Consider the following 17,099-nt stretch of genomic DNA (forward strand, 5'->3'; position numbering starts at 1 on the left):
CATGAATTATTTTCTCACTCAGACACAACAACTGCCAAAAATCTTTGTACGTACAGGACATTTTGCATGTACTTACATACTGTTTTCAAAACTGTTAAACTTATGGCCAAAACAATAACATAATGCAAAACTGAATAAGACAGCAAAATTCAACAGCAATATTTTATTGAAACATATTTTACAGTTTTTTCTGAATGCTTAAACCCTAACTGTGATTCCTGTAGCACAATCTCTAAAACTATTCAGACTTATAGCAAAACCACTCACTGAGTTTGCAAAACTAAAAGCACAAAAACTGCTTTGCACTCAGTTTGCAATTTTGTAACACACACTTTGCAAAACTGTAGGCACAATTCACTGCACAACACTCAATTACCAAATTTCCAACACACTCCTAGCAAAAGTATACACATGTATGGCTATCATTAACACTAATTTGCCAACTGTCTGGCACACTTTCACATGTGAAAACTTTTTTAGATAATTAGTTCACTTTGCAATCAGCCTAAGCACTATAATCCAGGTAAGCTGTGTGTGCGGAGTACAATGGAGGGAGCAGAAAGAGTGAGAAGTAGAGGAAGCCGAGGAAGAGGACGTGGAGGTGAAGAAGTAGGATGAAGAGGATGACAAGGACAAGGAGGAGCAAGAGGAAGATGAGGAGGGGGGAGAGGAAGATGAGGAGGGGGGAGAGGAAGGGTAGGAAGAGTAAGAAATAGAATTGCTGATGACATCAGAGCTACAATAGTGGACCATGTAATCAACCGTGGAATGACCCTGAGGGTAGCTGGCCAACGGGTCCAGCCTAACTCGAGCCGCTACACTGTAGCAAGCACCATAAGGACATCTTGAAATGAGAATCGGTTAGTACAGTCACTTCGCACAAAGATTTGTAGCACTGCCATATGCCAATGAGAAACACACCAATACCATTGATGTAAAAATACTGAAATTGTTACTTTACAGAATTGCTAGATGACCAGATGCTGGGGCAGAGGAAGCATGTTCACTGCAGACCAAGTAACCCATATAGTCATTATGGCGATTGCAAATAATCCTATACTTGGAAATAAACACTTGTGTTTGTTTTGATGTGTTTGAATAAACACCAGGGGCCTGTTCTTCGTACCGCGCTAAGTGAGTTAGCTGGATGAGATTGTTGACGATTTCGCGTGATCCTGGATCGTTCGGTTCCCCGAAGCCCATCCGGGACTTGCTGTCATAGCAACAGAGCCGTAAGCGTAAACCTGCTGGGGAGCAGGTTTACTTTATGTAAACAGGATTAGATCGCGGCCACGCAGGTATGTCCGCGTCATTCATACGAAAGCAACAGCGATATTCCACCACTGTTTCACCATAAATAAATAACATCAATGTAACTAAAGATAATGCAGCACTTGATCCTTTTATTGATTTCACACAGATACATACAGGTCATTCCCTAAAAAAGGGAAATGTACTATTAACATTCTATTACATGTATGTGATTATTACAGATGTAATTCATATTTCAGAGTAGTAATTGTAAATTACTTCGTGTAATCAAGATGAGAGACCACGGCTATAAAAGCGAAGGTGGATTTGGGAAGTCTGTCGCAGTTATATCCTGTCCGTTTACGCGAGCAGCCCATTGCGGAAGGTGCAAGATTGATAAGGAGAGTCCTCAGAATTCAGCGTATATTGCGGGACAGACAGGATCCTTTAGCTCAGCGCGACAGTGTGCTCATAGAGAGATATCGATTTTCCCGTGAGGGTATTATTCACTTAACCAACTTGTTGACGAGGGGGTGCAGGACCACCACCTGTCTTTTTTTTTGCTCTGCCCTTTTCTTGGTTGCTGTTATAAACAAACAGATCATTCCAGGGTCTCTTTCCAAGAGACTAAAAGCAATATAAGTGATAAATATTACCATTCTGTAGAATATTCTTATATTTCACTTTTACTTGTTCCCATGTTCTAGTGGGTCCTGTTGTGGCTCTCATGTGAAAGGGGATATAATATAACATATTATAATATAATATAATGTAATATAATATTGGATAATATGGTGTGATATGATAAATCTACCCTACCGCCTACTGGTGTTGGCCAGAGGGGCCGATGGCGCAATATGGCAGCCTGGCTTCTGTCAGTCTGCCCCAGGGCAGCTGTGGCTACAACCGTAGCTTGCCTCCACCAGTGTGTGAATGTGAGAGTGAATGAATAGTGGCATTGTAAAGCGCTTTGGGTGCCTTGAAAAGCGCTATATAAATCCACTCCATTATTATTGTTATTATTGAATTACTTACGAGTTTGATTTGTCAGCAACTTTCTGCCAGCCCTCTCTCCTTGCTTTTGCAGCCTTTGCAGTGTTCTCTTGCGTTTTAATTAAACTCTGAAACTCCTGAAATCCCTCACTCAAGAGTTCTTGCTCTGCTGCCGAAAAATACCGAGCGCGCTCCTTCGACATTTTCGCCGACCAATCAAAGGGTTGCCGATCAATGTTTCTACTATCGATGCGTAGCCCCTGTTGGGCCACCCAGTGATCTCACATTACTTCATCCAGCTATACTAATCGTCAACAACAGGTGTGTTCGGGGAACCGGAATAGCGAGCTCAGAGTTAGCGCGATGATTTGGTCTTGGATGTTTCATTTGATCTTGGATGTAGTAAGCGACGTACGAAGCACAGGGCCCAGTACTTGAAGTTTGGATCCCTCCATGCTTATGGATCTATGACAGAAGTATGAGCTCAAACTGACATAGCCTACCTTGTGCACAGAGAAAGCAAAAGCCAGATGTGTTTTGTATTCATACCATCAGTGTGCAGTTGGCGCATTGTGTGCTTAGTAGATGATGGCTTGTGTGTACTGTTTGATACGGAAACACCATTTTTACGAAGGTGTGAAGAGTTAATCTAGCTGTGTTTGCTTTTGCAAGAGAACTACAATGTTTTGATTATTGGGTGACAGGTTTTCTTATTTGTGTGAAGAGTTTTGCAAAATTAGCCAATAGTTACAAAAAATGTGCTTAAGCAATCAGAAAAAACTGTAAATCTAAAAATGCAGTTTAACCAGCCACAGCTGATTCTCATTGTAGATGAACATCTACACAGGTGTTACTCCTTCAATTTTTCAACTCCTTCAATTCTGGCATGCCAGAAGATTCTTTCCTAGGTGTATTGCCCTAGATGACATAAGATGTGATGTGGATGGGAACCTGTGGCCAAATGGAGAAGACCGAGTAGATTAGCATTACTATTGTATGTGTATCAGTGGATGGTGTGTATACAAATTCTTGTATTTTGGGATTACTTAGTGCAAAAAACTAAAAATACATAAACAAATATTGACGAATTCTGCATGATGTCTAATTCATTCCAGTAACATATATTGAAATTATAAACAGAGATGTGTCCTTGTTTTACACAAGAAAACACTGTGTAATGCTACATGTTGTTAGTGTTTTTTAGGTCATTGTTTTGTGGGTGACAAAGTGTGTTTGTCGGCTGTCAACCTTTGCTAGTGTTCTGGAAGAATGAATTTATTTGAGACCTGAATAAAGTGTTTTGGTAGTTGTAGTGCATTTTGAATGTGAAATGAACTGCTGTGCCAAGCTGAAGGTCAGTTAGGAGAATTGTGTGAAGAGTTTTGCAAAAGTGACCTAAGTATTGAGAAATGTGTCCTAGCGGCTGTAAAAAACTGTAAGTCAAGTTCTTGGCCTGTATTAGAGTCTCAGTCTGCCTCTGTATAAGGTGATGATTATACAGATGTTATACTAGATGTTTTTGCCAGTATGGTGTGTGTGTAAGTGATTCATGGGTAGTGGAACTTTAGGTTGTAGTTATCCCTTTTTTGTAGGGCATTTATGTTAAGAAGCTTCAAGGTAGCCACATAATGATATTTTCTTTTGACTTGCAGTGTTGACACAGAGGAGAAACTTTTCAAAGACTGTAACAACTGTAAAAAAACAAACAAACAAAAAAACCTAAACAAAGAAACAATTGTTAGGATTGGTATATTAAAAAAGATAATGTGACTTACCGGAATTTAATTAATTGTGCTGTGATATTGTTCTTCTGTGCTTCTGCTTGAATCTGTTTGAGATAGTGACATTGCCAAACATGAATTAAACCACCTGAATTGAGTAGTTTGAGATTATGTGAAAATTGAATGACACAAAGATGGGGCTAATTGAGACTTACAGCATTGCTAACATTTCTGAAAAAATCACTGTTTGGATTATTGTATGTGTCACTAAATTCCACATTTATGGTCAATTGATCTGTTGTAACAGAAGCAGTAGTTGGTGTTATTGTAGTAGTTGTGTTTGCTGTTGTTGTTGTAGTTGACATCGCTGTGGTTGTAGTAGTTGGCACTCTTGTAGTACTCGAAACCCGTGTTGTTGTTGTGTCTGTCATTGGTGTGGTTGTATTTGGCATCAGAATTGTTGTATTGGTTAGAATTGGTGTTGGTGCAGTTGTTGGTAATGGTTTTGTTGTAGTAGGATCTGGTGTAGTTGTGTTTGGAATCAGTGTTGTTGTGTTTAGCATTGGTGTTGTTGTAGTAGGATCTGGTGTTGTTGTGTTTAGCATTGGTGTTGTAGTAGTAGGATCTGGTGTTGTTGTGTTTGGCATTGGTGTTGTTATAGTAGGGTCTGGTGTTGTTGTGTTTAGCATTGGTGTTGTAGTAGTAGGATCTGGTGTTGTTGTGTTTGGCATCAGTGTTGTTGTGTTTAGCATTGGTGTTGTTGTAGTAGGATCTGGTGTTGTTGTGTTTGGCATTGGTGTTGTTATAGTAGGGTCTGGTGTTGTTGTGTTTAGCATTGGTGTTGTAGTAGTAGGATCTGGTGTTGTTGTGTTTGGCATCAGTGTTGTTGTGTTTAGCATTGGTGTTGTTATAGTAGGGTCTGGTGTTGTTGTGTTTAGCATTGGTGTTGTTATAGTAGGGTCTGGTGTTGTTGTGTTTAGCATTGGTGTTGTAGTTGTAGGATCTGGTGTTGTTGTGTTTGGCATTGGTGGACAGGGAATGATATCTGTGGAGAAACATTCAAGAATTCCTTATATTGTTTTAGTGACACGGAGAACACTCATGACGCAAACTTGATGAATTTAAAGTGAATAAAAAAAATACATCTTGTTATAAAAACGACAAGGTCCTTACTTGTGACTGGTTCACAGAATTCTCCATCAGGAGGAAATCCCTTTATGCAATCACAGGTTTGTGAGGTAACATTACTGCATGCGCCGTACTCATCACACTTGCCACATGACCAAGCAAACTGGTCTTCACACTGACACTGGAGTCCTCCAGTGGAGTTTGGATAGCACCCTTTTCAAGACATTTAAAAGAATAACAAAACACAGTTCACAAGTCATACAGCACCATATGAACAGCATTAAATGTGTTGGAGTGTTGGAAGTCAAATAAGATCAGGTCCTTACATGTGGTGAAGTTCAAGTCTTTCAGTGTTAAAGACCCAGTGATGATTTTGGGGAAGGAGAAATTTCTCAGAATATTTCTGAGCACAACACTGAAATTCTGGGGCACACTAGATGCTGGGATGTGCAGTACAAGGTCTATATCAAAGTCCACTGGTGCTGTGAAGGAGAAAAGGGGAAATCCATCACATACAACTGTTGCAATGATGGGAAACTATATTTACGTGAAAATGTAAAACTGACCCAAGTTCGACTCATGCATGTTACAGATTTTCAAATACCTTTATCATTTAAGAATGCATTACTTATTAAAGTATGTTACTTGTCCAGGTTTATCCATTACCAACACATGGGTTTAGGTCAATGCCTAAAAAGCTACTTGGTAAGTTTTAGAAAATTAGCAGCGGCTGAGCTAAAGCACAACAGTAGCCATATCTTTTGAAAGTGTTTTCTTTGTTGCCAAATTGATGGCCTCCACGTTTTTCTCTCTAAATAACATATTGTATACACTTTCCATTGTAAAAATAATTTCTTACATATTGATATTTGATAACAAACACAAAATACAAATTAAACATAACAAGATCATTTGTGTCTTTGAACACAAACAATCAGATAATTTAATACAGTGTGTATAGAATGAATTGAACTGTGCTTCCACAAATGAATAACAAAGATGTTTGTCATACCAGGAGGTGGTGTTGGGCAAGGAGCGACGCCTGTGGAAAAACATTATATGTTTAATTATTTCAATTTCAAGCCAGAAACTAAACACCATGACTTTGGTTATGTCATAGAAATGTCAGCAAGGATAATGAATGCAGTGTTAGGTGTGTTAATGTTTCTTTAATACAGTGAGTATAGAATTAATTGCAGTGTGTTTCCACAGAGCAATTCATATCTAATGTCTAATCACTCTCATAACACAATGTTAGGTAATTAGACAGTTGAAAAGTTCATTCATTTATTTGATAAAGGCACTAGTCTGTTCATCCAACAGCAAGATGATATCAGTTCTTACTTGTGATTGGTTGACAGAACTCCCCACTCAGAGGAAATCCCTTTATGCAATTACAGGTTTGTGAGGTGACATTACTGCATGTGCTGTACTCATCACACTTGCCACATGACCAAGCAAACTGGTCTTCACACTGACACTGGAGTCCTCCAGTGGAGTTTGGATAGCACCCTTTTCAAGACATTTAAAAGAATAACAAAACACAGTTCACAAGTCATACAGCACCATATGAACAGCATTAAATGTGTTGGAGTGTTGGAAGTCAAATAAGATCAGGTCCTTACATGTGGTGAAGTTCAAGTCTTTCAGTGTTAAAGACCCAGTGATGATTTTGGGGAAGGAGAAATTTCTCAGAATATTTCTGAGCACAACACTGAAATTCTGGGGCACACTAGATGCTGGGATGTGCAGTTCAAGGTCTATATCAAAGTCCACTGGTGCTGTGAAGGAGAAAAGGGGAAATCCATCACATACAACTGTTGCAATGGTGGGAAACTATATTTACGTGAAAATGTAAAACTGACCCAAGTTCGACTCATGCATGTTACAGATTTTCAAATACCTTTATCATTTAAGAATGCATTACTTATTAAAGTATGTTACTTGTCCAGGTTTATCCATTACCAACACATGGGTTTAGGTCAATGCCTAAAAAGCTACTTGGTAAGTTTTAGAAAATTAGCAGCGGCTGAGCTAAAGCACAACAGTAGCCATATCTTTTGAAAGTGTTTTCTTTGTTGCCAAATTGATGGCCTCCATGTTTTTCTCTCTAAATAAAATATTGTATACACTTTCCATTGTAAAAATAATTTCTTACATATTGATAATTAATAACACACCCAAAATACAAATGAAACATAACAAGTTCATTTGTGTCTTTGAACAGAAACAATCAGATAATTCTGTAGTGATGACTTCACAAACTGCCATGAGACTGGGATGCTCAGTTCGTCTGGTGTTTCTTCAAATACAATTTTTTATGTTTTAAGAGTTTACACTATATCTCAGGCATACAAAGAAACAATAGAGGTGATATTTAGAACATCCTGTACAGTATTCTTTTAAAGAATAAGAATGTATAAATGTGTGTCACATTTAAAGAATTTGCAAATAATGAACGCAGTGTTAGATCTGTCAATGTTTCTTTAATACAGTGTGTATAGAATGAATTGAACTGTGCTTCCACAAATGAATAACAAAGATGTTTGTCATACCAGGAGGTGGTGTTGGGCAAGGAGCGACGCCTGTGGAAAAACATTATATGTTTAATTATTTCAATTTCAAGCCAGAAACTAAACACCATGACTTTGGTTATGTCATAGAAATGTCAGCAAGGATAATGAATGCAGTGTTAGATGTGTTAATGTTTCTTTAATACAGTGAGTATAGAATTAATTGCAGTGTGTTTCCACAGAGCAATTCATATCTAATGTCTAATCACTCTCATAACACAATGTTAGGTAATCAGACAGTTGAAAAGTTCATTCATTTATTTGATAAAGGCAGTAGTCTGTTCATCCAACAGCTAGATGATATCAGTTCTTACTTGTGATTGGTTGACAGAACTCCCCACTCAGAGGAAATCCCTTTATGCAATTACAGGTTTGTGAGGTGACATTACTGCATGTGCTGTACTCATCACACTTGCCACATGACCAAGCAAACTGGTCTTCACACTGACACTGGAGTCCTCCAGTGGAGTTTGGATAGCACCCTTTTCAAGACATTTAAAAGAATAACAAAACACAGTTCACAAGTCATACAGCACCATATGAACAGCATTAAATGTGTTGGAGTGTTGGAAGTCAAATAAGATCAGGTCCTTACATGTGGTGAAGTTCAAGTCTTTCAGTGTTAAAGACCCAGTGATGATTTTGGGGAAGGAGAAATTTCTCAGAATATTTCTGAGCACAACACTGAAATTCTGGGGCACACTAGATGCTGGGATGTGCAGTTCAAGGTCTATATCAAAGTCCACTGGTGCTGTGAAGGAGAAAAGGGGAAATCCATCACATACAACTGTTGCAATGGTGGGAAACTATATTTACGTGAAAATGTAAAACTGACCCAAGTTCGACTCATGCATGTTACAGATTTTCAAATACCTTTATCATTTAAGAATGCATTACTTATTAAAGTATGTTACTTGTCCAGGTTTATCCATTACCAACACATGGGTTTAGGTCAATGCCTAAAAAGCTACTTGGTAAGTTTTAGAAAATTAGCAGCGGCTGAGCTAAAGCACAACAGTAGCCATATCTTTTGAAAGTGTTTTCTTTGTTGCCAAATTGATGGCCTCCATGTTTTTCTCTCTAAATAAAATATTGTATACACTTTCCATTGTAAAAATAATTTCTTACATATTGATAATTAATAACACACCCAAAATACAAATGAAACATAACAAGATCATTTGTGTCTTTGAACAGAAACAATCAGATAATTCTGTAGTGATGACTTCACAAACTGCCATGAGACTGGGATGCTCAGTTCGTCTGGTGTTTCTTCAAATACAATTTTTTATGTTTTAAGAGTTTACACTATATCTCAGGCATACAAAGAAACAATAGAGGTGATATTTAGAACATCCTGTACAGTATTCTTTTAAAGAATAAGAATGTATAAATGTGTGTCACATTTAAAGAATTTGCAAATAATGAACGCAGTGTTAGATCTGTCAATATTTCTTTAATACAGTGTGTATAGAATGAATTGAACTGTGCTTCCACAAATGAATAACAAAGATGTTTGTCATACCAGGAGGTGGTGTTGGGCAAGGAGCGACGCCTGTGGAAAAACATTATATGTTTAATTATTTCAATTTCAAGCCAGAAACTAAACACCATGACTTTGGTTATGTCATAGAAATGTCAGCAAGGATAATGAATGCAGTGTTAGGTGTGTTAATGTTTCTTTAATACAGTGAGTATAGAATTAATTGCAGTGTGTTTCCACAGAGCAATTCATATCTAATGTCTAATCACTCTCATAACACAATGTTAGGTAATTAGACAGTTGAAAAGTTCATTCATTTATTTGATAAAGGCAGTAGTCTGTTCATCCAACAGCTAGATGATATCAGTTCTTACTTGTGATTGGTTGACAGAACTCCCCACTCAGAGGAAATCCCTTTATGCAATTACAGGTTTGTGAGGTGACATTACTGCATGTGCTGTACTCATCACACTTGCCACATGACCAAGCAAACTGGTCTTCACACTGACACTGGAGTCCTCCAGTGGAGTTTGGATAGCACCCTTTTCAAGACATTTAAAAGAATAACAAAACACAGTTCACAAGTCATACAGCACCATATGAACAGCATTAAATGTGTTGGAGTGCAAAAGTCAAATAAGATCAGGTCCTTACATGTGGTGAAGTTCAAGTCTTTCAGTGTTAAAGACCCAGTGATGATTTTGGGGAAGGAGAAATTTCTCAGAATATTTCTGAGCACAACACTGAAATTCTGGGGCACACTAGATGCTGGGATGTGCAGTTCAAGGTCTATATCAAAGTCCACTGGTGCTGTGAAGGAGAAAAGGGGAAATCCATCACATACAACTGTTGCAATGATGGGAAACTATATTTACGTGAAAATGTAAAACTGACCCAAGTTCGACTCATGCATGTTACAGATTTTCAAATACCTTTATCATTTAAGAATGCATTACTTATTAAAGTATGTTACTTGTCCAGGTTTATCCATTACCAACACATGGGTTTAGGTCAATGCCTAAAAAGCTACTTGGTAAGTTTTAGAAAATTAGCAGCGGCTGAGCTAAAGCACAACAGTAGCCATATCTTTTGAAAGTGTTTTCTTTGTTGCCAAATTGATGGCCTCCATGTTTTTCTCTCTAAATAAAATATTGTATACACTTTCCATTGTAAAAATAATTTCTTACATATTGATATGTGATAACACACCCAAAATACAAATGAAACATAACAAGATCATTTGTGTCTTTGAACACAAACAATCAGATAATTTAATACAGTGTGTATAGAATGAATTGAACTGTGCTTCCACAAATGAATAACAAAGATGTTTGTCATACCAGGAGGTGGTGTTGGGCAAGGAGCGACACCTGTGGAAAAACATTACATGTTTAATTATTTAAATTTCAAGCCAGAAACTAAACGCCATGACTTTGGTTATGTCATAGAAATGTCAGCAAGGATAATGAATGCAGTGTTAGGTGTGTTAATGTTTCTTTAATACAGTGAGTATAGAATTAATTGCAGTGTGTTTCCACAGAGCAATTCATATCTAATGTCTAATCACTCTCATAACACAATGTTAGGTAATCAGACAGTTGAAAAGTTCATTCATCTATTTGATAAAGGAAGTAGTCTGTTCATCCAACAGCTAGACAATTGCAGTTCTTACTTGTGATTGGTTGCCAGAACTCCCCACTCAGAGGAAGTCCATAACTTTTGGTTATGTCATAGCAATGTCAGTAAGGATTTTGAACGCAATGTTAGATCTGTTAATGTTTCTTTAATATGCTTCTAAAATGCTTCCATTTCTTCAGCTGCAAGTTTCTTACTTGCGTTTGGTTCACAGAACTCTCCATCAGGAGGAAGCCCTTTGATGCATCCACAGGCTTGTGAGGTGACATTACTGCATGCACCGTATAGGCCACACTTTTCACATGACCAACCAAAGTGGTCCTCACACTGACACTGCATTCCTCCGGTGGAGTTTGGATAGCACCCTGTTAAAGTCATTCAAAACAATGACAAAACACACCTCATAAATCATGCACCAGAGTATGAACACATTTAAATCTGTCCGAGTACAAAATTCTTACATGTGGTGAAGTTCAAGTCTTCTATTATTAAAGACTGAGTGATGGTTTTGGGGAATGACAAATTTCCCACATAGTTTCTGAACAGATCAATGAAATTTGGGGGCAGGCTGGATACTGGCAAGAGCAAGTTAAAGTCTATATCATACTCCACTGGCACTGTAGAGGAGACAAAAAACAAGCACCCCATTTATTTAAGATGTTTCTACTTCTGTTGCAACTTTATATATTATATACATGTGAAATACATATATCACATGTATATTAAATTACATGTGATATATCATTTAGTGATATAGCTGTTGGTGTAGCTAGTGTTGACACTGAGAAAACATTTCTCAAACATTTCATAAATTTTAAATATCTCTCGTAAACAAGAAAATTGCGACTACAGCAACTGAACCTTTGAAACAAATTTCATATGGTGGCGCCAGTGTCCGGCAGCCTCGCCTCTGTCAGTGCGCCCCAGGGTGGCTGTGGCTACAATGTAGCTTGCCATCACCAGTGTGTGAATGTGTGTGTGTGAATGGGTGGATGACTGGATATGTAAAGCGCTTTGGGGTCCTTAGGGACTAGTAAAGCGCTATATAAATATAGGCCATTTACCATTTTTATACAAAGTTATGGCTTTAGGATAGAATTCAAATCAACATCCTTTACACTTTAAAAAAAATTACATTATTAAATCCTTTCACAGAACACAGACGTAGAAACCTCAGTCTAACTACATATGCTGGATAAATGTACTTACATTTACATTACATACTTACTTACCTATCACATGTGATACATGTTTGCCTAGTCCTACCTGGGTTGCTGGTTTTTAACTGGCAATATTGCCCATCTGCTGGAAGTCCATTAATGCATCCACACGTATCACCAACGATGGCATCACAGGCCTCATAGTCAATGCATTTGTTATATGACCAAGCAAAGCTCTCCTCACATGTGCACTGGTATCCAGTTATGTTTGCAGTTATGTTTGGTGAACACACTGAGAAGAACACAACACAATGGTTCAATGTGACACTTTGAGTGAATAAGATTGGCAAGCAATGGAGATGCAACATAAATGGATGTTTTACCTGTTGTTGTATTAATGCTTGTAATCTCACCAGTGGCGTTGATCAATAAAGGAAAACTGAGAGTGTTCAGTATCGACTGGAATTGTTCCAGATTTGAGACGCTTATAACAGCTTGGAACTCATACTCAGTGGAATTTGATGAAGCTAAAGGTAAAAAAAAAAGAAAAAAAAAGAAAAACCCAAACAAACCATAAAGCAATGATAACACTGATAATCTGGACTTGGTCAGATACTGTTATTGCTATTCAGTTCTGCTTGTTCATTGAATATCCTCCCTCGTCTAGTTTTTCAAAGCACTTTGCAAAGCATGTTTTTTTTTTAATAAATACAATTATTATATAATTATATTATTAGTCAACAAACATGTGTTACGTTGTAGTAACACTGCTAATATTTTACTCACTTTCTCTTTTTTGTCTTAGATGAATGCTGGATTCTTCTGCACTCATTAACTCCTGGAAGAAAATCCAGGAGGAAAATGATTTGTTTCACTGTATTTTTTCATCATTATACATTCATTCATTTTTATTCTTACCTCAAAGAAGCCGTTTAGAAACTCTCTGTGTCTCTCATACTTAAGACAGTTCCATATGACTAGGAGAATAACGATGCATAACGAGACCTTTCGTAATGTCATCCTAACTAAAGAGAAAAGAACACAAGTCCTTTTAATAAAATCAGTCATTATTCACGGTGTCATGCTGCTGGCATTCCTTCTGTAAATGGGAGCCAACAGGAAGGCAAAAGGTTTTCTGCCTTCCAGATAATGTGCTGCTCAACTTGTTTAAATGTATTTGGATCATACCAGCCTGTCAATGTTTATTTGTTAGCATGCAAACAGAGTTTTAAAAATGTTTAACTTCAAACATTGTCAAAGTCAACAACTTGTAATACTAAGCAAAAAAACAAAAAAACAAAAAACTGATTGTCTATATACAGTATGAGAATTTTCGAGTGCCAATAATCTTTCCTGTTCTTAGATAAGAAAATAGTAACTGATGTTTTAATTTTCTTATCACAGTTGTGTCACGGTATTGGGTCGTGTGACCCAGCGTTCTGAGTTTTCCTTGTATTTTGATATTCATTGTTTCTTTCTTTGGTATTAGCTTCTAGGTTTCTTTAGTCCTTGTTTAGTACGGGCGATCGTGGCTTAAGAGTTGGGAGTTCGCCTTGTAATCGGAAGGTTGCCGGTTCCAGCCCCGGCTTGGACAGTCTCGGTCGTTGTGTCCTTGGGCAAGACACTTCACCCGTTGCATACTGGTGGTGGTCAGAGGGCCCGGTGGCGCCAGTGTCCGGCAGCCTCGCCTCTTTCAGTGCGCCCCAGGGTGGCTGTGGCTACAATGTAGCTTGCCATCACCAGTGTGTGAATGTGTGTGTGAATGGGTGGATGACTGGATATGTAAAGCGCTTTGGGGTCCTTAGGGACTAGTAAAGCGCTATATAAATACAGGCCATTTTAGTAGATCCATTTATGTAGTCATCCCTGTGTTAAGTATTCCCTGTTGGCTCGTGTCCCCATGGCTCCTATTTTACTTTGAAAGGTCTTGTGTTTCTTTGTACTACGTGTTTAGTCTTACTCTCCCCTTTAATGTCATTATGTTTCATTCTAGTCAGCTGTGTCCTCATGTGTCTCCACTTCCCCTGATCACCTCATGTATGTATTTTTGAGTGCCTACTTGGTAAATCCTTTTGTAAATAGCTTTTCTGTTTCCGTGAATACTCATGGTCTTCAAAGAGTTCAATGTAGGAGGTCAAACAACTTGAACAGCACAACCTCCAAAACAACTCCATTACTATCGCAAATCTGATTTTGTTTGTAAAAATGCACTAATTTTTTATTTTATTTTATTTCTTTCAGGACCAATGGATTGGTGAATGAGTGAGAAGCTGTGGTTTGCTGCATTTGTTTTTCCTATAAACTGTAGGGGGAAAAAAGATAAACTGGCTTTGTTGTACAGGTGATTTAAATTATAGCTTACTTTCATTATCCATCTGGACAAACACACTTGGGGCCACCATGGAAACTGAAGACAAAAATAGCTGTGTCCCAGGTTGGTAACCCAAGTGGGCCCCAAGTATCAGACCTGCTTCTATCCATCTGGGCCCCATACTCATTTGTTGTCTGGGGCTGATTTGGGACCCATCATTAACCCATCTGGGAAAACACATTTGGGGACATCATGGAAACTGAGGACAAAAGTAGCTGGGTGCCAGGTGGGTAGCCCAAGTGGGCCCCAACCATCAGACCCGCTTCTACCCATCTGGGCCCCATACTCATTTGTTGGCTGGGCTTGATTTGGGGCTTATCTCGGACCCAGCATAAACCCATCTACGAAAACACATTTGGGGCCACCATGGAAACTGAGGACAAAATTAGCTGGACCCTAGTTGGGTTTCCCAAGTGGGCCCCAAATATTAGCCCTGCTGCTCCCTATTTGGGCCCCACATATGTGTGTTGACTGGGAGGCAACCGCCTGTGTTGCCTGGGAGGCAACCGCCTGTGTTGCCCGTATCAAAAACCGCTACTGCATCTGATGATTAACAGGTGTGCCAGGTTCAGTGACTCACTGCCCCGCCTACCTATACAAAAAGGGAGGCACCAAAAAACACATACAGACAAAAACACTACATAACCAGAACCCAACTCCTAACAGTGCAAGCCTTTTACCTCAAACTTAGTCACTGCTCGGTGACATTCGTCTATCCTGGCCTGAAAGGAGACACTACCTGTAGACTGCAGCGAGAACTGCCAGCATCTGAGCCAGCCAGACTCTGACCATGATGAGAGAGGCTCTCTCTCATCATGGTCACCTAAATGCAACACACAGTAATGGCAGGTTTTGTAATAAGGCAGATCGCGCTAACATAATATGCACTGTTAGTTGATTATTTACCTGCCGCATTAACGGGAGAGGACGTGCAATGTCACCGCTGCTGCTGGGTTGAGATTCACGAGTCCGGGGCGGAATTAACCGTCTCGAGGCAGGCGTTGCCGATTTGCAACAGTTAAAAACTAACAATCTGATTACCCCACATACATATTTTATGAGTTTGTTTTACTCAGAAGTACCACTGCAGGACTTGGTTGTGCATTAGCAACAAAAAACTTAATTTGAGCCTGAAAGGGTTAAAAACATGACATTCATTTAAGGTCATCGCGAGCAAATGCTTTTGCATATTCATAGTGTTTCCTCCCTTAAATGAAATATCTACTTTGCAAGTATTGCAAGTTGCCCTGTTCTCATAAAGTATAACAAAACATTTGAGCGTTTGAGCTGCTTAGGCGCCGTGTTTCCTGACAGGTAAATGACGCTCCGCAACGTGGTGACATCATTCGTGGTAACTGGAATCGATAAGGGAATCATTTGCAAAAATGGCAAACAATTTCAAGGAATTGAAACAGTGGGAACCGGTTCTCAACAAGAACCGGGTTTCAATACCCATCCCTAATTATGTCAGACTTTGAAACAAAGACACTGTGTTGTGCAATACATACTAAGTGCATTAAAATAAAGTTTATATGTACAGCAGTGGTAAAGAATTTAAACACTCACTTTTGACTTTAGCAGCACAGTGTGAGTAGAATTTCGTTAAGTTAGAGAAATGACACAGACATAAAAACGTAACAATGAGATTAGTCTAAGTTTAGGTGAAGATGGCGTTTGGTTTGCTGAAATGTGCCCATGTTTATTAGTTGTTCTGGATCATGAACCCGATAAATGTTTCACAGTTCTTAGCAGCATTATACCCCAAGAGTTCAACCTTACTAATAAGATTTTTGTCTTATAATTTATTTTAAAAGGAAACTAATAAGTTAATGCGCATGTGTACCCCTGAGACTGTCTCAGATCTGTTATTGATGTTATTGATGTTTGTTCCTGAATTGAAAAGTGTATTATCTCCAGTCATCCATCCATTAATCCATCCGTCTTCCTCAACATACCCTATTCAGGGTAGCAGGAGTTGTAAGCTTGTCTCAGCTGTCATACGATAACAGATAGCAAACATTCAAAATATTTAATTTATTGCTGTTTGCTTGCAAAGTTAATTATTTGTTTGTTTTTAGCAGTATTGAATAGCAGTATGCTATTCAATACTGCTTATTGAATAGCAGTAAATGCAAAATAGCTAGATATTAGATATGTCGGTAAACATTCTAGGATACTTTTTTAAAATTGGTCTGAAGATATGAGGAATAATAATACAATATAAAAGACACTGAGTAATGGAAATTCTACATTAAGTTGATTACCTTTTGCCGTTGTTGCCGTCTGTAAAGACTTGTCAGGAGAGCATAATCATTTTGCAGCACACCTTCACATACAGACTACAGCATCAAATGAGAAACCAACTTCCTTGATTGCTTTTTCTGAGTCACGAACCTGTCTGTCTGGTTTCTTTGAGAGAAATGTAGATCATACACTTGATAAACTTCAATGTGTTGATGATTGTCCTTGTTGAGGCAGACAGTGCTTCATGGTCTTCGTTCAGTACCTCAAATTGGCTGACTGGTGTTTACAAACAGAAAACCAAACAGGGGTGCCAAAGCTGAAAATTTCTCTCATAATATGCATGAATTTAGCTCCTGGATCCAGAAACATATCTGCTTTATTTTATTAGTTTGTGATATTTTCTTAGGATGTCATGCAGGTTTTTTTTTAATCATTATTTGTCATTCAATTTGTTTGATGAAAAATTTCATATTTTATTGTTCATTGGTAAAAAGCAAATAAATGGGCTTTCCAGTTGTATGAAATTTATTGCCAAGAACC

General features: G+C 38.3%; 1 protein-coding gene across 2 annotated transcripts in view; it reads right to left on the bottom strand.

The window, feature by feature from the left end:
* LOC147305802 (uncharacterized) overlaps positions 1-16,651 on the bottom strand; it is a 70,214-nt gene extending 53,563 nt beyond the window's left edge. The window contains exons 1-21 of one of the 2 annotated variants that reach the window (XM_086277394.1): positions 16,580-16,651; positions 12,863-12,969; positions 12,731-12,782; positions 12,328-12,471; positions 12,051-12,236; positions 11,246-11,401; positions 10,982-11,149; positions 10,490-10,519; positions 9,804-9,959; positions 9,524-9,691; positions 9,192-9,221; positions 8,262-8,417; positions 7,981-8,148; positions 7,649-7,678; positions 6,719-6,874; positions 6,438-6,605; positions 6,106-6,135; positions 5,420-5,575; positions 5,139-5,306; positions 4,181-5,010; positions 4,020-4,072 (exon numbers count right to left, since the gene is read on the bottom strand). In XM_086277394.1, the coding sequence (XP_086133520.1) occupies positions 4,020-4,072; positions 4,181-5,010; positions 5,139-5,306; positions 5,420-5,575; positions 6,106-6,135; positions 6,438-6,605; positions 6,719-6,874; positions 7,649-7,678; positions 7,981-8,148; positions 8,262-8,417; positions 9,192-9,221; positions 9,524-9,691; positions 9,804-9,959; positions 10,490-10,519; positions 10,982-11,149; positions 11,246-11,401; positions 12,051-12,236; positions 12,328-12,471; positions 12,731-12,782; positions 12,863-12,964 (3,107 nt within the window). In that variant the 5' untranslated portion in view covers positions 12,965-12,969; positions 16,580-16,651. Of the gene's footprint in view, positions 1-4,019; positions 4,073-4,180; positions 5,011-5,138; positions 5,307-5,419; positions 5,576-6,105; positions 6,136-6,437; positions 6,606-6,718; positions 6,875-7,648; positions 7,679-7,980; positions 8,149-8,261; positions 8,418-9,191; positions 9,222-9,523; positions 9,692-9,803; positions 9,960-10,489; positions 10,520-10,981; positions 11,150-11,245; positions 11,402-12,050; positions 12,237-12,327; positions 12,472-12,730; positions 12,783-12,862; positions 13,150-16,579 lie in introns of those variants that run through there. The other variant, XM_086277393.1, reaches the window with a different exon arrangement.
* Positions 16,652-17,099: the final 448 nt, after the last annotated feature.

This window comes from Aulonocara sp. 'chitande type north' Nkhata Bay, linkage group LG20, assembly GCF_057382095.1.
Source record: "Aulonocara sp. 'chitande type north' Nkhata Bay isolate Kocher_YH1m ecotype deep benthic linkage group LG20, A_spYH_male_GT1.1, whole genome shotgun sequence".
NCBI classification, from domain to species: domain Eukaryota; kingdom Metazoa; phylum Chordata; class Actinopteri; order Cichliformes; family Cichlidae; genus Aulonocara; species Aulonocara sp. 'chitande type north' Nkhata Bay.